This window comes from Drosophila biarmipes, chromosome 3R (assembly GCF_025231255.1).
Source record: "Drosophila biarmipes strain raj3 chromosome 3R, RU_DBia_V1.1, whole genome shotgun sequence".
NCBI classification, from domain to species: Eukaryota; Metazoa; Arthropoda; class Insecta; order Diptera; family Drosophilidae; genus Drosophila; species Drosophila biarmipes.
The window spans coordinates 23,453,937-23,480,456 of NC_066616.1; the positions used below are offsets into that span (position 1 = coordinate 23,453,937).

Consider the following 26,520-nt stretch of genomic DNA (forward strand, 5'->3'; position numbering starts at 1 on the left):
GGCAGTAAGCTGACCCACTTAATTGGCTTTAAGGCCAGAATCAATTTATGCACCCAGACAAAAACCAGCTTAGTGCCAGTGCGAGCCAGGGGCCCCCATTCAGAGTGATTGGCATCTGGCACTCGGATCGATTGCGTATACGCAGTGTGCAACTTAATCAAGGCGGCGGGGCTTTAAACTGCCGGCAGAAGGCCAAGTTTAAGTGACAGTTCGGGTCGAAGGGGTTGCCGGGAAACAATTTAAAGAATTTAATTTCATAGCTCGTAGCTTGCCACATTTTAACCTCTAATCGCTGGGAAAACTTTTTCGCTCCAGCCGAAAACTAGCCAAGTTTTGCTTAATTAATTATTTAAATTACCCGAGATGCGCTAAATACGGAATGATTTATCTAGGCTGCAGCCAGCGCGATCCCAGAATGTATCTGATGCAGTTTTAATTATTATTCTTTGTGCTTTTCTAACGCTTTTTTTACGGCTTTTACTCTCGGAGCTCTTTCTATTTTCGGAATGGAATTATTTTTCGCTCTAACTTTTGTGCAGTCGAATGAAATATTTTGATTTGCCGCTGCCTGTGGCAAAAGTTCGTTAAAATATTCATAATTACTTGGCGTGTGATGCGGCGCCACTTCAGCCCACCACCCACCAGAGCCACGCCCCCATTGCCAGCCCACTTGGCCAGCGAAAACTTGGCGAAGAAAACAGAAATTGTGCTACTTAATGAGCGGCGATGGGAACGATGGAAACTTTGTCCGAAACTTTTTCCAGAGCATGGGGGGCGTGGCACCATGGGCACATTTAAAATAATTACGAATTTATTTAAGCTGCTTTATGGCGAAAAAATAATTTACAATAGATGTCGAAACTTATTTCTCGCTCCCCTTTCGCTTAACCCTTGAGAGCGGCGGCCCCCTAATGGAATTTATGCTCATGTCATAGATGGACAAATTTGCACAATGCTGGGTCGTAAAAAAATATTAGTATTCGTTGCTCCTTGCGGCTCGTGTTGTTTCCTATTTTACATTTTTAATGGCTGCCAGGGCCGTTTCGTTGCCACAGAAAAGTTGTCAGTCGTGCGATATTCCGGGTATCTGTATCTGTGAGGGTCTGTGGCAATGCTCGCACTCGTACGAATATTTGGGCACACAAAGACGCAATTATCTCGGCCATCCCTTGCCACTCCGCATGTATCTTTGTAACTACTGTATATATGTGTATCTGTGGGATACACTCCGCCCCCCGATAACGTGTGTAAAGCGCACACAAAGGACAAGTTTCGCTTTCGCCAAGTCCATTTGCAAATTCTCTGCTGAAAGCGGGTTAAAGTAACAAAAGCCCGGAATATCCCCTCCACACGGAGTACACATTTCCGTATTTCCAGGTCTGCCCCTGCACATTTTTGTGTATTTGTGCGTAAAAGCCTTATAAATAAGTTATACACGTGGCTGGAGAGCTGGGAAGCTGGATAACTGGCCCCGGGAACTGAATTGTCATGCCGGGGAGGCGTGTTTAAATCCGTATTTCAGCTATAATTTCACAGGGCTTAACTCTTTAGGCCAGCCGAACTGCTCCTCTTCTTGCCTGCTGGCCATAAATTTGATTGCTTCCTAGATTCCTGCTAGATGCGCACTTCAAAGTCATCGTGCTAACAACATCACCACATTTTATTATTTGTTGCTCTGGCAATTTTCTTGCCCATTATGGCCAAGTGTGAAATGGCGAAAATCGAAGGAAAAACGCCAGCAATAAAAGCAAAAGTCATGCGGTTAAAGCCGAGCAAAAACTTTCTGTCCTAACTTCTGCTAGTCCCCATCTCATTTATTATTTACAATATTTTTTTACACATGCCTTCTATTGGGTTTTTGCGGCTAGAGATATTGGGTTTGAGTGGAATTTCTGCTTTGCATGGAAATTGAAAATTACTCCTCGGGTGACACTCGACATTTTGGGTGCAGAAAATTCCATTTCAGTGGGATGGTGAAAAAAAATGCTGAAATTTATACAGGCAGTCTGGAGGAGGGCCATCGAAGTGTGCAATTAGCAGACAGCAGCCCCTGCCATATTGATTTGCAATTAAGAGCAGTGCAGAGCGGCGAAAGCTAGTGAAAAAACCGGCATAAGAATATTTCTTTTATGCGGTCGCCCTTTTCCGCGCAATCCAACTTAATGATGCGCGAACTATTAAGCGCATTAAAAGCGATTTCTGCCCTTACTTCCTTTTGTCTCTGCCATGGCACAGTCTATAGCCAACCTGGTTTATATACCCTAGTGGGCCAAAAGTTACAAAAAACTCGGCACGCAGAACGAACATTTATTACCTTTGACACGAGCCATTAAATAATTTAACGCGCTGCGCGGTAGATAAAAAAAAAGCAGCAAGGTGAGCTGATGACACCTGGCACACGTGAGTGTTAACCGGAAATTAAATTAATATTTTTTACTAACTACTTATAAAGCTTTTAGCCCGGCTTGCCAGCGGGGTGGCGCCCGGGGTCGGGGGCTTTTGGTTTTTGGCATAATCGAATTGAACTCTCAGACGAATCGAGGGGGATTAAATTACGCTCGAGAGAAGCGGCTGAAATTGAAATTTAATTTAAAATACATCAGGCATTAGGGGCGGCAGTCGGCTGGCAGCTGGCTAAATGAACTTGCGTTCCGTGGCCAAGACAAACAGCAAATGAAAATAGGCGAAAATGGCTAAAGGGAAACGCACTCCCTCGCACACACACACACACACTCTCGCTGCTGCTGGGAAAAGCGGGAAAACAAAGCTCAAAATACCAGAAAAAAAAGAGAAACACAGAAGCAGAGCTGGAGAAGTTGACATATGACATTTAATTTAGTGTCTTTGGTATGTTGCCTTTGCCTGGCACAATGCCAAAAGCATTTGCTCGCATTCATTAATTTTCATTTTCGCAAAGGGAAAAGGCACAAAAAGTCACCAGTCCAACGAACCCCGCATACCCTTACTTACATACTTGCTTACCCACATGCTCATTATCCTTTCGGAGGGGGGGAGTGGAAAATGGAAAATTTTCCGTACCCCTGAACCCATTCGGAATGCCCGTTTTTCGGCAAGGAATTTATGTCTAAGCTGCCGAAAAGAAAAACGCGAAAAATGCCAGTGTTTGAGTTGAGTGGCACTTTTTGCTGGCTGGAAAATGGTCTTTTTTTGTTTTCCCCGCTTTCCCCGCTTTTTTCCCTGCCCTCCTCAGCGAGTGCAGTCGCTGGCTAATAAAATATTTTATGCTGGGCTTATCTGCCATATCAAAAGCATGAGTTTTGCAGCTGCGACAACACAAAAAGCCAGCGACGACGCATTATTAACAGCCCGACCCCCACCTCCTCTTGGCACCTCACCTCACCAGCAAACGCCCCCAGCCACACCCCAAAAAAGCCACCACCCACCGGGCCAAAACATAAACAAAACCGAGCGCCGAAAGTGTAACAAAAAATTCCCAAAGACACAGACACACTCACACCCGCATTAGAATTTATGAGAGAAAGCAACAGTCCAAAGTGATTACACAGAGAAAAAAGGAAGTTTAAATTAAATTAAAAGTTCACAAAAAGATACAAAGCATGCATTGATAAGTTAGTAATATAACAACCTTTTTTTAAGTATTCCAAATATTTCATAAACATTTTTTATATTTCTTGAATCTGAAGTCTGATAACCAGAACTTTTTCCTCAGTGCAAGACTGGCTTAAATGGCGACCACTGGCTAATTTAGGGCTTGGTTTTTGGTCAAATGCAGCTTGGCCAAACATTTTTACGCTGTGATAATAGAACCACATGCGGTTCCGCATGTGCAAAGTTTCCCCGGACCTTCCACCTGCTCCGGGCCAACTGCCGGAGCTGAGGAATGGGTGACAGGAGCGTGTTTTGCAGCTTGTGACAGCTGCCATCTGGTCGGCGCTCCCTTTGGCCCCCGAGCTTTTCATTTCCTCAAACGTCATGTCCATGTTCCTTGGTCAACAGAAATTTTCAATTAAATCCCGAATGATAAGCAGACTTTAAGGCCATTAAACTTCAACTCGCCTTTTGTGCGGAGATTATGTGCGATGTTTGGGATAATATTCAGTACATTTGTACTGATAATCTCCGAAGAGCATCTAATAGTTGTCCCTGCCCGTCGTTTTCCGGGCATTTTCCAAGCTTTGTGGCCCCGACTTTTGCTTGTAGACTCGAACTCGAACTTAATTATTTACTTGGATATGGTATTTATGAGGCATTTGCTAATTGGAAATTTCATTTGTTTTCTTGCAGGTGAGTTGATTAATCAATGTTTGGCCAGTATGCGGGTGAGCTGGAAAATCGTATGCCTAAGAGATTGGCCATTTATTGTTTCAATAGTGCTAAAGCTGCTTGTTTTCGCAAATAGCTAGCAATAGTTGTGCAATTTCCATTACGAGGCAGATACAATGCTCTACGGGCTACAGCCTTTAAATGGCCCACTCATATTTATTTATATATATTTTATGCCCTACCTGTAGCCATGGCTGGGGCATCCTGAGCTCAGAGAAAATCCTCTAGCCGAGGCTAAGGATGCTGGAAAAGCCAGTGCCATTGCATCATTTTATCCATCAATTTTATACCTTTTACAATTCGCCCCTTCTCCCCTGCCCTCGTATTGGCAGTGCCAGCCTGCTTTCGCTACAAAATGGCAATTGTATTAAACGCGCTCGACATGGGCAGGGAGTCGGAGGAGAAATGGGGGCCACATCGGGGAGACATTGTAGCTGCCATATAGACACATCAAGTAATTGAATGCACTTGCGACACGCGGCAGCAGACAAAGGGGCAGATGGGGGGCTCGGAGGAGATTGGGGCCAAAGAGGGGAGTCTCAGCTGGATGTCGTTGCTTTGATTTCGAGCTCGTTCAATGCTATTAGCGCAAGTAAACTATGGGCGATGGTGCGAGGCAGATAAAGTCAGATATAGGTAGGGGGGTGGGTATAGACAAAGGCGGGACTTTCAGAGGAGTTCCTCTGGAAAGCTTGTTTTCTAATGTCACTGGGTAAATTATAGGTTGGAAAACTATATTTGAAATGAATTTATTTAATTTACTAAAACTACAAATTTAAACAATCGATAGATATTGCAGCTAGCATGCAGCTAGTTTGTATAGCCAAATACTTATTATAATGTAACGAGGCTTTTGTATAATATTTTTTATAATAAAATACTAAAATAGTTTACTTAATAATAAAATATTATGTTCATCAAAATCACTAACAAAATAAACCTAAATGACTGTGTACAACATTTAAAATATTAAATAAACACAATTCTAGAGAAAGTTCTTAGGATTTAACTTTATTTTTAAAAAATTATTCCCTTCATATATAAGACCTCAGCCTTCTTAAAGAACCCTTGCTTCCATATGACATTCATCTTCAGGAGAATACTTTACCTCCTTAATTTATAAAAGATATTTAAACACATTTTGAGATAAATTCCAAGCTAAAATGGATTCCCCCAGCCTTTGTGAAGAAATTGCATGCCAAATTAGCACGAATTCCCGCATTAATTGGAGCGAATTTAGATGCCGGAACAGCCAGCACAGGAGGAGCTCCTCGCATCCTCGAGACCCCTAGACCCCTAGACCCCAACCCCCTTCGCCACCCATGAGCACGTCCTGGCATTGTCTCTGGGTCTCGGATCGTCGGGTATTTGCTCAAGTGCTCGGCTGTGTGGGTGGCTGGATGAGCGTGTGAGTGAGAGTTGTGTGCCAATAGTTGGCACACATACATGCGAATCCATGCGGGGGCGGGGCCAAAAGGGGGGCTCAGTCATCGTCTACTTTGCATAGAATTGAAATTTGAAATTGGAAATTGAAAATCGCTTTGCCAACTGTGCCGTCGAGGAGATGAGACGATGAGGAGTCTGTCTGGCTGATTGACAATGCATTGGATTTGCATTAAATAATCGAACTACGCGCTTCTGTTGCTTTTCAGCCATTAAGTTGGGCAAATACGCGGGGATCTCTCTGCTAAGTGCTGCTCCCAGCCGGAATCACATCGTTTCGGCCTCATCGAGATTTCGGCAATTTATCAAATTGCCTTTGCCCAAAAGTTACACAATAATTTAGTTTCCCAGCTGGCGGAATCGAGGGGATTTCTCGATTTCGATGGGAGTTTCGTGGCTGTTCGCGTAATCGCTTTTGTGGCTGGTTATGTGTGCGCTAGTTTATTTACGTATATCCTTTTTTTTCGCCTCTCCCCCACCAGTTTTGCAATTTGTGCCAGATTCCGCACAGAAATTGAATTTTTTCTGGGATTTCGCATAGACGAACTTCAAATGAACATGTTGGTTTGCTAACCTTGCGTTTAAATGGGCTATGCATTGCAATGTTTTTCATCATAACTCTGTTTTACCATGTCGTATTTGCGTTCGTGTTTGTGGCACTTTCTAGGTACCACCCCGAAAAACCCCCTTTCACCACAACCCAGTTGCATTTTCAGTTTCAGTTGCATTTGCAGCAGCAGCAGCAGCAGCAGCAGCGGCAGCAGAAGTAGAAAACTCAATCCAATTCGAGTGGCTGCAGTTTATGCTGTTTGAGTTTTGGTTTCCGTTTTCATTTTTGCCAGCTCGGAGCTTCCAGCTATATATGCATATAGCATGGCCATCGTATTTGAATAATTCATGCGTGGCAATGCATAAGTCAGACGAACGGAATCCACACAGCCACCCACCACACATCCAGATTGCAGATTGCAGATTGCAGTTGCTGTGGGTGTTCCTGGCTTATCCATCTGATTTTGGGGCTGAGCAGGGAAATGCCTGGTATCCAGCCGAGTATAAACCGACCTAGAGCGACCTCTGCTAAGTCAACAAGGCTCTCACTTCACTGAACTTGCAACCCGCAGTCGTAGCCCCCGAATGGCTAAAACCGCCATCGATCTATGGCCTAATTGGCATTGCATTGTATTGCCGGCTGTATGGATATCGATGTTCCGTGTCAGTTAAATGCTAATGAATTTTTAATTCATTTCACTTTTTCGCCCTTCGTGGCGGGCATGAAATTGCATTTAAAATGCCACAAGGACACAGGGAATGTCCTGCCTTGCCGTATGATAATAATCGCAGTGTATGCGCTTGTTTGGATTAATTAGCTGTCATTTATTCATTTATCGATTGCATCGCTCATTTCCTACCTGCAAACTGCCCGGGCGGTGGTCAAACATTAATCAAGCGCCAAACTTCGGCGGCCCGGCATCGGGGGTAATTAAATAACAATGAAGTGGGAGCGGAAACATCTGTTTTACAATATTAATTTTGCAAATAATGAGCACGCCAAACAAATAACAAACAACAAGCCCATCCATCAATCAATCAATCGAGCATTCAAAAACTCCGCACATAATTAGTCAAAGCAGCAAAACCTTGGCACATAAATCAGACACAGTAAATGCAGGCACTTCCGCCACACAAATTCATATTTATTATATACCATTTATATACATTTCAGTCCCATTCGCTTGCCAAGAAATAATTTCAAGCGGACATCTGTTGTCCAAGTTTCAAATGCTGTCTGGCCCTTCTTATAGATAAATTTGCAATCGCCTTTGGTTGCCTGTCAGAACGTTTGATTTAAATTTATGACTATGTTTTGTCCCAGGCAGGCGGCGCAACAAAAAATAGGTTGGACCTTAACAGGAGAGTGCTTCGAAGGGGGGATATCCTATAAAAGGATTCTTGAGTTACAACATTTTAAGAGAAATCATTTGTATTCTTAGGTATATTTTAGTTTTGAGTTTAGATATATAAATATTATTCTGGTTTCTCAACTAACTAATACTCCTTTCAACCCCTGCAGTAAGGGGTACCAAAATCCCAGCTCTCCCTGGACAGTTGTAGCTTACTTTCTCCCACCGATAGGATCGCAATCTTGTGGCCGGCAGCCCCAAGATGAGTTATGGTGCTGCAGTTATATCGTGAGGGAGATGGAAAATGACTGCCGATGGGGAAGGTTACATGAATCGAGTGTTGGAATTTAATTTTAAACGGCGATCAAACTGCAGGGAGATGCATTTTTTATGAATGGCCCCGCCGCTTTGTAGGCCATCAGGGGGTGGCAGCCATTTGCTAAGTGTGTCAACTTCCGGTGCCCAGAATGGCGAATGCGGTGTAGGTGTCCCTGTGGCGATAATCAATAAAGGCGACGGCAGGCGACGGCAGGCGGCGTGCACTTTTTACCACAGTTTATGTTAAACTATTAACAGGATACTGGCTTCCGTAATGAAGCAGCTGCCGCCGCAGTCCGTGGTCCTTAGTCCTTAGCCGGCAGTCCGTAGTTCGTAGTCCTCGTCGCCAGGGCACAAAAAGCGGGTCGCTGAAAATAGAGAAGCCGAGGCAAACAGCTGCATTGTTCAGACACAAGCTCACGAGCGCACACAGATGCCGCTGGAAAAGTGAGGAAAATCGAGCCAAGTGCGAAAGAGAGACATTGGTGCAATGTCCTGGGCCAGTGTGGTGGAAAATCGACACTCAATATTAGCACCGTTTATGAGCTATGAATGAGTTACGACCACGAAGTGGAGCAGACCGCATTTCCGCCGCCATCTTGCAGCCATCTGACCCAAATCGCTGCACTTTAATGCCTCACGTTGACTTTGTCAACGTCGCTTAAAGGGTAAAAACTAGCCCCGGAAGCGGCAACAATTGCATTTCCGTTTCCGGCGCGAAGACAAAAAAGCGACAAACGCATTAATCATACTCAACAATGAGTCCGCTTCCACGGGCACTTCGCTACATTAATTAACTCATAAATCTTTTGTGCATATCCAATGACAGAGGGCCCCTCGACCGGTCAATGCCCCTGTATATAGGGTATACACATTAACCCCCTCTCCACGTGCATAGCCAATTATTTCTGCCCAAATCACTCGAAATAGGTGAGCGGCATGGTCTCGGCCGTTTGATTAATGTGGCCGCTGGTCTGAAATATTGACAGGCCTTGGCAGCTGTCGGCATTGTTTTTCCTCCAGTCTCCGCACACGGTTTCCACGGGTATCTCTCAATCTATCTATCAAAATGGGTAAAAGTCATTTCAACAGCCGGTTATGCTTTGTTTCCTCCGAGTGCTGAAAACCGAACTGAGGGACTATCAATTTGTATCTGACACCGCCTGAAAGATGAAGGGAGTGGCCGAGTTTTATGAATGTCTAGGTGGGTAAGATTGGCATTCGGTATTAACGAGCTGTTGGAGGAAACCCTTGGCCAACTTTATAAAGAACTTACTAACTAGCTTGCTAACATATCCTGGAAAAGCCTGGCCTGGCAGAGAGGTTGTGTTAGTATTTAAGTAAATAAATATAATATTACAATTGAGTACTCCAGATTTGAAGGATATGCTTTCATTGGTACAGCTAAAAAATTAATCAAAGTTAATCAACGTCAAAGTAATGTATCATGAAAAGGAAGTTGTGAAATATTGGATTTTTTTGCTGTTAAAACCTCTTTGAATATTTTTTTACAATTCCTCTTTGAGGATCTACATATACATATTGTTATTTCTACAATTAACACTTGCAGAACATGGAACCCATTTACATAGACTTCAAACCTTAACAGGTCCCATTCTTTATAAAAGAAAGAGCTTATAGTAATTTTTCCCTGTGTACCGCCCTGCTGGAACCTCCTGAATTAGATGGGAGTTCTTGCTGCGTGGGCGTGGCCCCAATTTGTCAGATACTCCAGCTGATTTGGCCGATATGGCTGCTGGTGGCTGTAAAGTTGGCGTGTGTCTTGATTTTATGGCGTGTCGAGTTGCTAGCTGCTGATGCCATCGCCCAGCGCCATCAGCATTTGCAGTTTGTGCATTATTTGTATGCATTAAAGATAAACACACGCGGCAGGGGCGTCGTGCAGGTGAACATTAGGTGCCCGCCAACCTCGAAAATAAGGGGGGGAATCGCTCCCGTTACCGGTCCCATTTCCCTGCCACTTTCCCCTGCGCCGGCGGTAAGTGCGACATCAAATGGGAAAGCGCCGGGCTTGCGGCTTGCCATTGTTAGGCAGCCAACTAGTGGGTGGTTTATAGAGTACTTATCATGATGATTATAATCAGAGAGCAGCCGTGGCAGAAGGCAGAAAGCAGAAAGCGGGCCACTTGGCGCTTGTAATGTTGTTTGTTGTTGCTGCCGGCACTTTACGACGGCTTGCTGCACATCAAAGGCGCCGCGTAATGAGCAGCACACGCTTATGGACGCCCATGCCCCATGCCCCATACCCCCCTCGTGGAAACTACCCACCCACGTCCATGATCCCAGGCCCATACTAACACCCACGCCCACGTCCATACCCAAACCCCCATCCGCCGGCATGTCCTGTCGTCTGCCAGCGCAAATTGACTTTGTCTGTGTGTTTTTGACACCTGCGGCAATTCGTTTCCCCAGCCCTCCACCCTCCATCCTCTGACGGCCCTGCCACACCCACCATTTCCCAGCCCCGTTTTTCGCATCAAAGATAATTTAAAGCGAACGCGAAACTAGTTCACGGGTAGCTGTGGGTCGAGGGAGGCAACCTACATATTTGCTAGTTTCGGGGGGGCAAAGGGGCGTGGTGTATTTGCTTTTTGGCATGCTGTTTCATAGCCGCAAGTCCCAACATTCTTCAGTTGTTAGCTGCTTCTGCTCCAGCAGCAGTTTCAGTTGCTCCGACGGCCCCAGAAAGTATGCCACGAATTTTAGCTGCGTGCATGAAACTATTCCTCGCGAGAGATCCTGCAAAGGAGCGCGGGTTGGGGCTCTATTTGGGTAAGGGTGGGTATATCACGAAAGCCCTGTTTGCAGTTTTGACAGCCCCAACTACCCATTTAACTGGGCTCCAAGTAATCTGCCAAAGGAAACTTGATTGAAGTCCTGAGAAGCTCCTTTCCTGTCGTATTTTACATTTAAGAGTCATAAGATTGATTTCGCAAAACTTAAATTGGTATGAATATTACGTATAACATGGCTTAAAATAAGTTTAGATAATCTTGGTCATTATAGCTTCTCCATTTATCTTTTGATACACCTGAAACTTTCGCTTCCCTGCCCAAAAATTACTTAGCATAATTGTACTTTAGAAATTGACATTATGCAAAGGATATCTCGTCTGAAAATTAGCATTAGCCGTGACATTTAAGTTCCTGCCCGGGGCACTTCATGTTTTCGTAATTCGTTTATTAAATTAACACCTTGGGCTATTATTCATGCATCCTGTTGTTGGCTGAGCTCGGGGAGTCTGAAATTCTGATGTACGTCGTCTGGCCGCTCTCCTGGTTTGGTCTTTCTTATGCAAATGGCATTGCGTAAACATAATTAACTCGGACCGGCCTACGTGGCGTATGAAATTCTTTTTTGATGGCCATCTAAAAATTCTTTAAGAGCCTTGGCTCGCCCAAGTTTGGCCATAAAGTTGGAGAGCTGAGACACCGAAAAAAATATTGAAAAGTCTGGCACCTGGGTCCCCAGGATACAGAGTCTCGCAAGTTGCTGGCAAAGTGAAAGCAACACGCCCCAGCGGGAACTGCTGTTTATTGATAAGCAGATGGGATAATGCAAGTGCTCACAATGCACAATGGCTCCCAAAGTGGAGTCAACGGGCCGTGAGTGAGATGCATTCTAGCGCAATCCATATCCATATCCGTATAAACCATAAACCATGTCCCACATCCCATTGTGTCGGCGCCATCCAGCTGAGCTGTCACTGCTGCCGATTGTCCTGCGAAATGTTGCTGAAATTGTTGCCATTGTTGGCCCCTGTCACTTTGGCGTTTAAAGCTCAATTGGTCTGAGTGCGAGCATTTGTGGGCCCCGTCCCCGGCCCCCTACTTCACTGCTTACGAGGCGCTTACTCCCGCCTGAGTTGCGAGCTCGTGCTGCAAGTGCAGCTCTTCGACTGGCAGCAATTTGTGTGGCTTTAAGCCAAATTAACCGCAGCAACACCCTGCATTTGGCTCTCCGCTGACTGATGAAGCTGGCACTCGAGTCGGACACATCATCTGTTAAGTAATTGGCAGAATAAGCTCGAGCACTCCAAACGGATTGCATATATTACCTCGCTTATTGAGTGCGTTTCAAGAGCTCAGCTCTTGAATTTATTAACATCTTGGCCTTGCTGTTCCACTTGCACTCGTACTTACAGATACTTACTTGCCGTTTGAATGATTAAAATGTTTTGAAAATGTATTTTATTTTGGGAGAGATTAGTTTGATGCAGTTCCTTTATCTCTTTATTTATTAAATTAATAATAATACATTTGTTTAGTTGCTAAAACCTCTAAAAGCTCTTCCTGGCGGGAAGCTACTGTACCTAAAGTATACTACAGTTCCAATGAAATTATAAAAAGACTCTAAGAAATACGTTTAAAAACCAGTTTAACCTTAAAATTTCATTTTCAAAAGGGTTGTTTATATTTAATTTTCAAGAAATCTTTAAATTTTAATGTGTTAATATTCTTTTATTCATGGGAATGAGCATATAAATCTCTGTGAAATCTTCAACAATTTAAGCTCTTTAAAGTGGTTAACAAATTTTTCGATAAACTTTAAAAAGGTGGCAAATAGCCCTGTATCCCCACCACATTAGCGCCGCTGTAACTCCAGTTTCCGCTTCCCCGGGAGCACCTGAACCAATAGCAACAGCAACTCACCTGGGCGAGGGCAGCAACCCTTTTGCATAGCACTTAGGGCAAGTTACGACTCCCATTCCGTATTCCATCTCGGCCCCCTGCATCGCTTGGATGCCCTGCATCCCCTGGATCCCCTGGATCCCCTGCATCCTGTGTGCCCCCTCCGCCTAAATAGTCCGCTGAGTGCAGAAGGCAATAAATGCTAATATTTTATTTAAAGCGCTGATGGTGAAAGCAAGTGCATTTCATGCTTCCCCACACACACACACATCCTCCCTTACACACACACACTCTGGCATTTGAGCGAAAAATTAGCTCTGTCTGTGTGTGCGTGGCAGCTCGAAGCACTGGAAATTAAATATTGCGCATACGCCGCATTGTACGGTCGCCATTTGTGTGCGGCTCACGCATATTTGCACATCATTTGCCCTGCTCAAGCGACTGTGCACTGGTAGTTGGTAAGCCTCTTTGGGCCAAATGCTCAGGTGTTTCAGCTCATTTGGGTGGCTCACACATAGACTACATCAATGTTATTTATGCAAAGATAATTTTCAAATGTTTGGCATATTTGCAAGGGTTTTTGGGCCGCATATTCATAGCCACAGTTGGCCAGCCCAAAGCCACAAAAGCGCGCCACCCCCCTCCCCGTGCTCTCTTTCCTTTTACGAATCAAGAATCTAATAAAACTTTTCCCAGCTACCTTGCATACATCTGCTTATTTGCTTATCATATGCAAATTTTCGTGTTTCAAGTTGAAGTTTTCTCTTTTTTTTCGAAAATATACACACAGCTTCGTATTTGTATGTACAAAAATACATAGGCAACCCAAGAATGTTTAACAAGCTACCTGGGGGCGCTCGTGAGCAAAAGTTCAAATAACAAAATTTCTGCTTTTACTTTTACCCGACAAAAAGTACACGCAAAAAACTCTGCCAGGTATTTTGACCCACCTTTTCCCAGATTATGGCTGTGTGTGTGCGTTCCTTTGATTATACAACTCTCTCTTTATGGCCACCTCTATCTATTCCCCTGTACCTTATCCTGTTTCACCTTTCCCCATTCGATTTGTGTGCTGGCTTTTAGCCTTTGGTTGTGAATTTTCCCAGTAGAAATACAGCATTTGCCCAAGAAATTACTGAAAAATGTGTACAAGTTAGGCATGCATCAGATTCGGCACATAATTCTCTGGCAAATTTGCATAATTTGCGAAAAATGCACTCAGCCAGATAGTCAGACAGCTAATAACAGGCCAATCAATGAGAGGGACAGACCAAGTGCAATTACCTAAAATAAATTTGAATAAATTAGGCACTCGAATGGCTTGAGTGACCAGATAATTGGGGCACTAGGAGAAAGTATTGGCTTATTAAGAATTTTATTTAAAGAAATCACTTGGTAATTTCAAACCTATTCCCATAAAGTAATCAAATAGTAGTATTTAGTTTGTTTTTATTTCTTAATCTTTAGCTTATTTTTTCCAAGTGCACCTTTTTTGCCAGAAGAGTTGATTCGCAAAGGGGAACCAGCGGATTAAGTGCGATGATGATGGGTCTCTTTTGGTCGGGGAGAAGTGAAATTCAATTACGGGGGCGCAGGGACAAAAGCAATTACAAGAACAATGCCAAAAATGGCAGCTGGCGGTGCGGCCATGTTAATATATCAGCCCAGAGAAGTATGCAACGAAAAAGGCGGCGGGTAAACGTAACAAAGAAATGGGAAATGCGCAAGGGGCGGGGGTGTGGCCGTGGGAGTGGCGTATGCAAAACAAATAACACGGAAATGAAAAACGAACTCGACTGGAAAATTGCAAGAGCCCTCCGCGCCCAGCACCCACACACTAGCACATGGAAACACCCACACACACACGCACACACGCTCGGCAAGCGGAAGTTGACTCGCCATGTTGCCGTCGACGCCGTTTCCGGCAGAGCTTCTCCCGCTTATTGTTGCTGCTGCCTTTGCTGCGGTTGCTCTGCGCAGCTTCGCTGCCTACTAAAAAATTTACTGGCGCTTAAAAATGCCAAACAAAAAAAAAAAAACAAGACAAGGCAACAACAAGCCGAGCAAAGTGAAAGAACCGAAAAAAATTGGGGGAAAAAAAGGAAAGCACCCAGAGACTACGGCAACTACAAGAAGCGCACAAAAGACGAGCACAGAAATGACATAAAATATTTACCACGCTGAAAGACATTTTCATTTGTGGCCCAACACAGCACAGCACAACACTACACAACACTACACTACACTACAAACAGCAACAAAAGTCGGGGCGGCAACAAAGCGCACTGGCCACTGGGATTCGGACTCAGCCGCAGCTCATTACGAACAAATTGACGGCTGGCTAACAAATAGTTTCTCTTTCAATATTTGCTGCAATTTCGCTGGCTGCACTCAAGCGGGCGAAAAAAGAAACGGCAAGAGGACGGAGGAGGGGCAGAACTGAAAGCGGATACAGTGAAATCCACCCCTCAGCTCAGCTTTTCCGCTTTTCCCCCAGCGTTTACGAGTGTTTTTAATGCCACATTTTGGCTGCTGCTGTTGCAGCTTTTGCCGCTGCTGCAGTTGCCGGGGAAGTGATTGAAATTATAGCCGCCGTCGGACACGTCGAGTGCATTCAATGTTCGTCTCGTTCTCTTTACGGCCATAGAGCTGGTCAGTTATTTTTGATACTTATTATTTTTATACGCCACTGCCTCCCCCCCGCACAACAAGTGCTAATAAAATGGCAAGAAAGCAGGACAGCACAGCACGGGACAGCAGTGTTTGCTTTGTGCGGAGGTGGATGGCTGAGTACATCTCTATATACATCGGGCAATTACATAACAATTTGTTCTGCTGTTGGCAGGGGACTGATATTGCTTCTGCTGCTGCTTTTTGCAACTAATCGCGGTCGTAGTGGACTCCAATCCCCGGCAAATGAGGATGAAGCACCCGGCGATTATTTCACAGGTCCCCTTACCAAGGGGAGTGCTCAAATCAAGTTCATTCCGCAGTAAACTGGTGGCTTTTTTTACTGTCTCCCCCTGATTGCAATTAAAATTGTGGCCCGCAGTCAATGTCAGTTTTTTGGCTTCATTATGCTGCCAACTCCGAATAACCAAAATGGAAGAGGAACATTTGTGTAATTAAAATGAAGTACAGTGGTTTGAGGGAAAGGATTGCAGGGAGTTAGATAAAAAAATATGTTACAAAAAATAAAAAATTTTCTAATCTCAAATTATTATTTTACAACAATTTTATAAGTCTCCCAAATAGTTGTTACTTTGTTGGCCTGATTTAAAATACACTTTTGCCCTTTATAGCACCACTGTGCGCTCGACTGGCACTCGTAGTCCTTCTAAAACTTTATCAACAAAAAACCAGCGAAAATGCCATGGCAAAGTTTTGCAGTTTACATTTTTCATTAATGGCAATGCGAGCTATTTTCGGGGGCAGGACACGTCATCGTCTGGTTTTTATGGAGAGCAGTGCTCGAACAAAAAGTTTACAAGCACACACAGACACACGCACTCGGCCGCAGATACATTTACTTGATATATATATTAATAAATAGTCAGCAAATAATATTGCGCATACGCAGCGTTGACAGCCGCAGCAAGCCAAATTGTGGCCAGAAAAGTGTGTGCGTGTGCGTGGGGGAAGTATAAATAATAAATAAATATAAATGGTCATATGGAAATGAAAATGAAATAATCTGCCAACTAAGAGGCGCATAAATAGCCCTCGAAATGACATTCATTTTCGTTGTCGTTGTTTATGTCGGCCATTTTCGTTGTTTCGCCGTTGGTTTCGGTTGTTTTCGGTTGTTCGCCGGCCCTGTCGCCATTTTCTGTATATGTCATGTTGCCCCCTCCGCCATTATTATTATTAATATTATTTCCCTCCATGCTGTTTTTGCTTTGTTCTGCGGTCACTGACACGTGTTTTGCGCTGAATTATGCAGACGTCGGTATGTGATTTGATTTATTCGGAGGCGAAAGGCAGACGCATTTTTATGAAATCAATGCACAAATTACAAACAATTTACACACTAAATTAGCATAATTAATTTAGCCTCGTTGCCGAAACCATCAAATTGATAAATGTAATTGGCCGAGAAGGCATTCCGCTTCCCTCACATGTGCAGATATCAAATTATGGAAAACTTTCCCAACTGACACATAAAATCTTTTGCGCAAAACTTTCCCCGTGTTAAAGGGGAAAAAATGTAAAACTAAAGACAACAAACTTTTGAGTTTGCAGTTTTCCAGTTAAAAGTTTTGGCTTACAGTTGGCTGCTTTGCTTGGGCAAATCTTGAGTCGGCATAAAACCACTTGGTCAAGTGACTGTTTGAGTTAGCCAAAAGAGCTGGAACTCATCGGGCCGGTCATGAATTATAAGTAAATAACAATCCACTTCGTGTGCAGTGCGAAAAGGTTTGTTTATGGCACTAAAAACTTGCAGGGCCATATATTTGGGCTTTATTCTTTGCCCTTTCTGCCCAGGCAAACATTTATTACTTTGTCTCAATAACGAGATGCCAATATTTGCTTGTTGTTTATACGACGAAGAAATGTATCTCAGATTTTTCTGCGCATCCCAGGCACTTTTGCTAATTGGCTGGAATTCCCAGGAATTGATTATAATTGCTTGTTTGCGGCTAATGTAGCTGTGCACGACAGCACTCGAGGATGTCGGTTGGAATAACGCAAGGATTTTTATGCATAAAATGCAGAAACGCATATTGAGTGGGTGGCTGGGTAATTGTGTGGGCTGGACAATAACAAAAATGCTAAGCACATGGGGCTGGCAGCTGGAGCCAGAAGAAGGAGAAGTCGCCGGAAACGGAAGGATGCTCCGGCACACCCACACTCACACTCTCGCTGGCAGCCAGACATGCATGTGTGCGATGGTGTCTTGAGTGTTTGAGCCAAAGATTAAATGGTGTTTATGGCTGCACGCTGCTGGCCGAAAGGGAACAAAGCTCTAAGACTTTTGACACTTTTGCAAAATTTACGACCCTCACTTCCCCCCACCCCTCACCTCCGCCCGCCGTGCACAATTGTGCAGCGGAAAGTTTTTATGTTTTATGCTGAAATAATGCTAATGCAGGCTGGAACTGAATCCGCTCTGCCAGTCGACATTATCCGCAACTTATTTCCATATTTATTTGCTCTCTCTCCCCCCGCAGGGTTGGACCTGGCCTAAGATGGGTAGCGTGCTATTCGCAGCTGTATTCATAGCATTACACTTCGCCACCGGCGGCCTGGCCAACCCAGATGCAAAGCGCCTCTACGACGACCTGCTGAGCAACTACAACCGCCTCATCCGACCCGTGGGCAACAACTCGGACCGCCTCACCGTCAAGATGGGTCTGCGCCTCTCCCAGCTGATCGATGTGGTGAGTAGCCATCCATGTATTCAATATCTGTATCTGTATCCGTAGCCCCTTCAGTGGAAAGTTTCCTCTGGGCAGGGAGCAAAATGCTAAAACACGTTTTAAACATAAATCAGAGGGCCATTTGTCTTGATAGTTGCAGGATTAAAGCAAAAAGTTGGGATATCATTGTTCTTAGGGGGATATTAAAAGGGCTTTTATCTTTTTTCAGGACAGGGGTTCAAAAGTGGAAAGCTCAAGCAGTTTTGAGTTACATCAGCTTAAATAGCTACTAATTATAATTACTTTATCATACCTTTAAATCTATTCCAAATAATTATGTTTTAAATTACAGAAACTTACACTTATATTTTATTATTTAATTCCTTCCTTAAGTAAGTAAAAAGATGAATTGATGATTATAGCCCCTTTGATCCCCTTCCATAATTTCCTGCTAACGAGGCTGGCGAAACCAAGCAATCCATTTGTTTGACAACTCTGCCCCCGCCGCTTTTCGGGCTTATCAAATGACAATCACAACAGATTAATTCGCGAGAGCCCCGCGCTGCCGGTGAGCAGGCCATGGCATTTGCTTAAGCCGCAGCAAACAATCGGGGCGCAATTAATAACTGTTTGCCCGCCGATTAAAAAGCCAGGCTACTAAGCCGCCCCGCCGCCAGGCGCTTCATTGTCTCGATGGTTGTTTGCATAATAAATCAATGGCTTGGCCTCAGTTGATTGTTTTCTTGATTAACTATGCAATTGCCAGTGGAAAGGCGGCCGGGGGCCATCGAAATCGGCATTCGAAATTCGAAATTGAGCAGCCCATATATCACATACACACGGAATTCGTGGCAATATCGAGGCGCTGGCTGGGCCTGATCGGTTCTGTGGCCCAGGCGGAGGCAAATGGAGCACAATCTTCTGCTCGGTTTGGCTGCACATGACAGCCGGAAATGGGGAACCGACTAACAGTTACGTGCTCTTGGCCACACAGTAGCCGAGCTCTACTCCAAGTTCTTGGTTCTGGGTCCTGGGACCCCCTGCTTTGCTCCATGGCTTATGCCTTCTGCTGCTTTGATGCCACTTCTTTGGCTTCGTTCTTTCGACCTTCTACTTTTCCGCCTGCTGTTATAAATCACGCGCTAAGCACCAAGACCACTGAGGGGCAGGCCAGGCAGGAGCAGCAGTCAGCTGCAGGAGCAGGAGCAGTAACACCAATGCACATTGGCACAGATCTTAAAAAAAATAAATAAAATAGAGGAGATTTCAGCGTTATAGTGTTTTTTCCAAGAATAGGAATTTTTTTGTTGCTTTTTCGAACATTTTATACGCATTTTAATCTTTATACTATTTAGAATCCCTCAATAAAACCCATATTTTAATTAAACTAAAAGGGTGAAACGTTTTAAGAGACTATTTTATGTATAGAAAACCCGAAATTGTTCTTTAAATTTCAATATATTTTGAGTTTATCTTCAGGAAATTACAAATATATTTCTTAAATTTAATTCAGGAGGTAAATATCCATTTTTATTGCAGTGTAATTACATTAAATCACTTTCGTATATGATTCACTAGACTTCTTTCCTTAATGGCATTCCAAAATATATGCTTTAAGCAAGATGTATCTCCCAAATCGGCGCGAAACCTCGAAAAGGTCGGGGCTTTTGGCCAACTCAACCCTTTTCCAGTCGGCTCGCCCGCTTCCACGCCACTGTGGGCTAGCATCTGGGCAGCTGGCATAAGGTGCTTATATCGAAATTGCTTTTCTGTGTATGCGAGCTGCTGCACACAGGAATATCGCACAGCCGCCCTGTGTGCGCTTGACTGCTGACTGGCTTGAAATATTCGCAGAATTTCTTTTATTGCAATAGTCCACTGGTAGTCCACGTTTTTTCCGCCCCCTCCAACCCGGCCCCTGGCCACCCTAGTTCTCGTCCTGTTCTCGTCCTGTTTCGTCCTGTTGACTCCCCCTGTGGCTGTTGTTGTGGGACACACGTGTTGCCTGCCTTTCCTTATTGGCATACAATTGCTTGTAAATTCTCCGCACTGAAATCAGTGCTTGTACATTTTCCCCCTTTTTTTTTGCTGCTGCTGTGTTGTCCTGGAAATTGCAATCAACTGTCAGAGGGGCGGGGGAAGGGAGAAAGTATGTGAGGGCAGCAACAAAGCAGCCGTGCGTTTTGGCTGCAGAATTTGTAATTTGCAATTTTCCATCTGCTTGCTCCTCGGTCACCTGATCCATGGCTCATAGCTGGCTCGGTGCCTCGGGCTTATTAGTTGCATAACTGCTGCCCAACCAGGTGACATACTATATACGGCCGGTATAGTATGTGTGCATCCTGAGAAAGGCAATTCCGGCTGGCCAGCCCATCGCAGCTGCAGCTTTGTTTGCCCTGTAAGACCGGCTTACATTTTGCCACCCAAACGCATTCAAATGGCAAATGTTGCACATTTTCGGGCCAGTTAATTGCATGTTGGCCATAAATTCCACATATTATTGGGGGAAATTGAAACAGAGGCCGAAATTGCCTCTGTTCAACCGGGCACTGCAAAGCCCTTTGTGAGCCACCGTGACAATCGAGAGAAAATTAACTTTTCACATAATATGTGAGGCTGTGTGAATGGGTGACAAAGGGTTTGTCCAAATGGCAGAACTGCAATTTAATTCACCATGCCCCAGGAGCATTTTAGTACTCAAGTTTTTGTTGCGGAGAAAGCAGTATTTACCATTTTTCACGAAAAAAAAACACGAAAAATTTTTGACCAAGTTACACAAAAAAAGGTAAAAGAAAAATATCAAATGCTTGCCAAAAAACGAAGCTCTTCATTTTTCACCCAAAATAAACAGTATTTTGGTCTTTATAATAAAAGTATTGGTCCAAGAGTGGAATGCCACACCTTGCTGCACTCATAATAAAATTTCCAATCAAATGGTATTTGCACCTAAAATATTATTTTTTTGACCCAGTTTCGCAAAAAAAGACGATGCTACCCCTTGCAAAAAAAGTAAAAAATGATGAAAATTGTATGTTTTTAGAATCAGCCAGAAAATGATTCCGATCAATTATCCGGGTTGTTAGCTGTCAAAAACATTAATTCCTTTGAGTATGTGATCATTTTTGACCAAGTTATACAAAAAAGTTCAACGCCAAAAAACTAAAGTATTTATTTTTCACCACAAAAAAATGTGTAATTAAGCGAAAAAATAAAAACAGTTTAATAATAAAAGCCCGTTTATAGACACAAACTGCAAATATAGGCAATAAAGTATCTCCTAAAATTTCCATTACGAAGAGCTATGCTTGACACAGTTCCCCTGTTAATTGTGGGAATTAGAAGAGAGCCTCTTGAAACCAAGCCGTACTTCATGATATTTTCGGAAATTAATTTACTGCTTATTCAGCTTACACCGCCTTTCAAATGCGGCTCCTGCTGCTGTGGTCACAGGACACTTTTTGCAGGCCGAGTGGAATGCCTTTTGCAAAGTTTATTTACAGCACACAGGAAATTCGATTTAAATTGTAAACAAGCCCAGTCAGGCAAGTCATGGGCACACCGGGCCATCCTCTTCCTGCCCAGGACCTCTGGGGATCCCCAGAGTGGGCAAAAACTGTCACACACACACCCACACAGAGAGACACACCCGCTGAGGATGCAAATCCTGCTGCAGGACGACTGCTTAAAGCACTTGGCTTAAGCAATTTAAATGCTGTATATCCTGCATCCTGTGCAGGGAAATCCCCCTCCGTCCGCCTAAGTGCGAATAAGCGAGACGTGCAACAACGACAAAAGCAACACCAATTACAGGCCACAAGTCCACAGTCCTTTGGAGGTGCGAACTGCCCGAGGCGTCTGCCGTGCAAGTCCGCATCCTGATTGCGAATTTCTCAATTTCTTATGGGTTAACCTGTGGGCACAACCACTGTGCCGATGCAACCGCTGCACAGATAAAAATGTATATAAATATTTTTAGTTAAAAAATTAGTTTAATGATTTTTAGAGTTTTTTAAGTGGTAGTGTTGAGCTTCCAATTTATAAATAGCTTTGTATAATATCATTCTGTTAAGTGTAGACACATCTTTCCCATGTTTTATTCCAAGTTTCCTATGAAGAGATTTTGATAGGCAAAAACTCCGTTGGCTGATAGTACAACGCTCTTCATGATATAAAATAAAACTCCTAAAGTGTTGTCAAAATAAAAAGCCACATAAAGATTGCAATATACATTTTAAAATGATAAAAATAGTATTATTATTAAACGTATAAAAATTGCTTATAATTTTAAATTTTTTTTTTATTTTTATTTATTTAATTTAATATTTGTATAATTTAAGTGACTTACTCAGTTCCATGGCACATAGTAATACCACTTTTTTGCGTGCTCCGCTTTTGCCACTGGTTGCAACGGATGCCCCACATAAAGCATAAAGGATACTCCCCATCGCCCGCGTCCATATCCTTTGGATTTCCCGCTCCTGTGACGCCGCACATTTTATCTCTTCCTTATGCCGCACTCATCGCCTTCGCTGTCATTGTGCCCGGTTCTTGGCTTTGTCGTTTTATTGCCGGTTTTCCGCGTCGCCCTCGCCTAATGACCTTTCCACCAAGTGCCGCCTGGTCCTGGTCCACAGAAGGGCTAAGGGGCTAAGAGCCCTCTGAGCGGGTGATTACTGGCAGAGAAGCAGGAACCACGATCCGGGAGTCGGTCCTCCGGTGGCGTGGCTGGAAAAATCTATTAACACTGCGTGCCTCGACATATTGCCGCGGTCCCTGAGGTTTTCCCAGCTCCTAACTCTGCGGCGGATAGAAATGCGAAAAACGCGTTACGGCGCATCATTATCATTCTGTCGTTAATTACATTTTTCAACGCTTAAGTGATTTATTCCGTAATTTTATCGTTTTCTAATTTTTTCTATTGAGCTTCCCCGCATTTAATGAGTTTGGCCTGGCGAGCAAATAAATAAGGAAGGGGAAATATTACGAGATCCAGAGAGTTTTTAGGAAATAAGCAAGAAGAGAGCCTAAGTATTAAAGAAAATATCTTTTAGAAAAGCTTAAAAAATATCAGATTTTATACTCATCGATTGCCATTTTATTTATGATCCCAACAAGGTACGTTATCTATACAAATACAGTCTATAAATCTTCATAAAAGACAGATTTAAGTTTGCAAAAAATTTAGATTTTTCGGTTTATAGACGAAGCAGGGGCATCCCCCTAATAGTTTACAAGTTTTTATTCGACTAGCGGCTAACCGCAATGGGTTTTTAAGCGTCAGAAAACTTTTAGCAGTTGTAAAACCGGTAGTATAACCCAAAGTTAGGGGGAGATGATATCCTGTAGCCCATAAATTGATTAAAACTCAATGGTTATGGAAGACTGCAGCTCACTCGACGACATCTCGAAAGCGACGCCACTCGCCCCAGTTTATTTCACCCCTCGACTTCCTTTTTCCTCTGTTTCGTAGCACTTTAAAATAGATTTGTTAAGCTATAAGAGCTGCATCAGCAGTGCAAGTCGACTAGGAGTGGAGCCCGAGTTGAGTTCACTAAAACAACATTTCCCCGGCGCAACGATTCCTATTTGATGGTCTCTGCCACTCGCTGGAGGAGCTGTCACAGAATGCACTCCCCCTCGATTGGGCACAAGTGGAAACTGTCAGCGTTAAATTAATGAAACTCCTGTTAACATTCGAGTCTAACAAATCTGTTTGCCTTTGTCCCCGTTTATTTGCAGAATCTGAAGAATCAAATTATGACAACCAATGTCTGGGTGGAGCAGGTAAGTTACCCGTTGGCTTTTGCCAACTGTGCACGGAGAGCATGCGTACATACACTTTTGAGGAGTAATTCAGCTCAGGCTTGCTCAACTGTGATTTGGCTTTCGGGGAACATGAATTCGCCATTTGCATGCCTCGCTGAAGTCGAATGCAAAATAATTTGTGCCAGCCAATTTCGACGCGCTCGCATTATGCCAAACTTCTAGCTTGGCCAAGTGGCCTGGCTCCATTTCCCTGGGAATTTCGGGACCAGGACAGCCAGGATACCAGGACCAATCCCACTTCCACTGCCAGTTCCCCTGCGCTTGCCACTCTACATGTCCATTGGCTTTTCACTAATGCGGCGGCCAGCAGTTGGGCAAAAACAAATTGCGAAAAAAAAACGCCCGCACAAGAGGAATATCAATTGGTCCGAATTCCGACTTTTATCCCAGCTGCTTTTAAACACTCACGCGGAGGAGGGGGCTTTAAAGTTTTCCGGTTTTGCATAAAACATGCACAGCAAATGCCTCGCACACATATTGCAGTCAATAGTGCCGGCAGCTTAGCCAAAGTATTTGGTTTGACAATTCACTAAAACCGAAAACAATAACAAAAGCGGAATTCGAAATGATATATAAATTATGCATTTGCCGAGCAATTTGCGATTGTGTGCATCTGTATTTGTTTTGGCCAAATGTACATATTAGCCATCATTATGAGGGAGGGCCGGGTCGTTTGGTGTTCCATAAAATGAATTCCCATTGATGGGGAAAATAGAATTATAAAAGGAAATTTAAAATTCATTTTTGCTTTACTTAGACATCCTTTTATGTGGTATTTTAAAATATTTCTTGTATTTTATCTACAAGATATACATTGCTTAGATTCAAATATAAGCTATCTACAAGATAGACATTGTATAGATTCGGTTCTATTTTATCTACCAGATAGGCATTGTAAAGATTCAATTAATGAGTATCAAACTGCCAGATAAAAGCGGTTTTCCATAAGCAGACCCTCATTTATAGTATGGCTCGGTGTTTGCTTTCACATTTGGTTTAGTGGCATGCCACGCCCATAAACAGGCGGCAGTCTGTCTATAAAGCCGCAAACGCTTGCGCACCTAGCCCCATAAAGGCTTTACTGTATTTGGCCAACACATTTGGCACATGCACTTGCATTTAAGCAGACGGGTAACCGCAATTAAATGAGGAATACATTTCGGTACTTCTATGAGGACAGCGGAGATTTAAGTAGATATAACGAAATATAAAAGGGTTCTAGATCCTTAATTTAACACAAACGTTACTTATTTTTCGCCAGACACATCACATAATTGCTGAAATTCATGTAATCACAATTGAAACCCGATTTCGTGTGTAAGGCGGATCAACATTAAACCGGTTTGGAGTCCCACCCGGCAATTATATTTGCAATTATCGGGGAATTTCATGCTTGGTCAGCACGAAAGCGAGCCTCGGCCACCATGAAACCTCAAACCAATATCAACTCGGGTAATCCCCAGTGTGATGGCTCCCACTTGGCGTGGCCGTATAAATACATATATGGTATTATATATACATGGAAAGTGGCAATCAACATAATTACAGTTATGCGTATAAGCAATAAAAAAGAAATCCGATGCCAGCTGAAAGGAGTGTGGAATAAAGAATACCTAGCACTATGGCGTAATATATATATAGCGAAATTCAAATACTAGATACTACTATTTAATTACAAACTGATAATTGTTTATAAACTGATTTGAAAATACCAAATAGATTTTTGGAATTAGATCTTAGCATAGATCTTCGCACACAACAAACGCATATACCCCGCATTTGCATACTACCCTCTGCTTAAACATAGAACCCAAACATTGAAGTACAATTGCATTATGAAAATGTAATTTAATGCCAACAGCTTAGCGACCAATAAATTAATGCATAATTAATGAAATTAAAATAGCAGCGAATGCACGAGTTAAACGCCCCGAGCCGCAGTATTAAACATTTATAAACGGCGAGCTGAATAGCCTCAGCTGAATGTGCGCATATTTTCTAACTTTTATACCCCTACACATACGTTTATTTTTCTATTATTCATGGCAATCGAGCATAAATAATTGCCATTTGCATAGCTGTAGCATTTACCTTTTTACAATGTGCACTTTGCAATTTCAGGAATGGAACGACTACAAATTGAAATGGAATCCGGATGACTACGGCGGCGTGGACACGCTGCACGTGCCCTCCGAGCATATATGGCTGCCGGATATTGTGCTCTATAACAAGTAAGTGCCAAACTAATTTTCGCCCAGCTCATCGACTAAAGATTTGCCTGCCCCGGGCTCGTTTTTGGATACCCGAGACCCGCCCCCCAGCCTCTTGGCCATTTGCATAATTGCCCCGAATGGGCGGCGGTATAAATCAAAGCCAAGCTGTACTGCTGCCTTAGTCGGCCATTTATCAGGCGATGATTAACGTATTTTTATTTCAATGTAACTCGAGCGCTGCGGTTGCTTTTCGGGTTTCCCTGGAGGCTGCCTAAGTGCCCTGGGGTGGGCCTTTCGGGTTGTAGTCTAGATCTCCGATTCCCCTGCCCGCAAATTGAACGTTTTCGTTGCTCGGTATAATTATTATAATTTGCTGGAGCGAAGCCAATTAGGGGACAAGCATCGAAATGTATCTAGAGATACTGAGACCAGGGAACATGTCGAGAAATTAAAACTAAGTCCGGCAACCTCAATTAAGTTAACTAATTAAAAGAAAAGAGAG

The 26,520-nt window shown here is 43.5% G+C and overlaps 1 protein-coding gene across 1 annotated transcript in view; it reads left to right on the top strand.

Moving 5' to 3' along the window:
* The window catches only part of LOC108026100 (acetylcholine receptor subunit alpha-like 1), a 64,729-nt gene that overhangs the window by 19,105 nt on the left and 19,104 nt on the right, over positions 1 to 26,520 (top strand). Inside the window, exons 3-5 of the mRNA XM_017096799.3 lie at positions 17,791 to 18,000; positions 23,719 to 23,763; positions 25,927 to 26,036. Coding sequence (XP_016952288.1) covers positions 17,809 to 18,000; positions 23,719 to 23,763; positions 25,927 to 26,036 — 347 coding nt within the window. The 5' untranslated portion in view covers positions 17,791 to 17,808. The remainder of the gene's footprint in view (positions 1 to 17,790; positions 18,001 to 23,718; positions 23,764 to 25,926; positions 26,037 to 26,520) is intronic.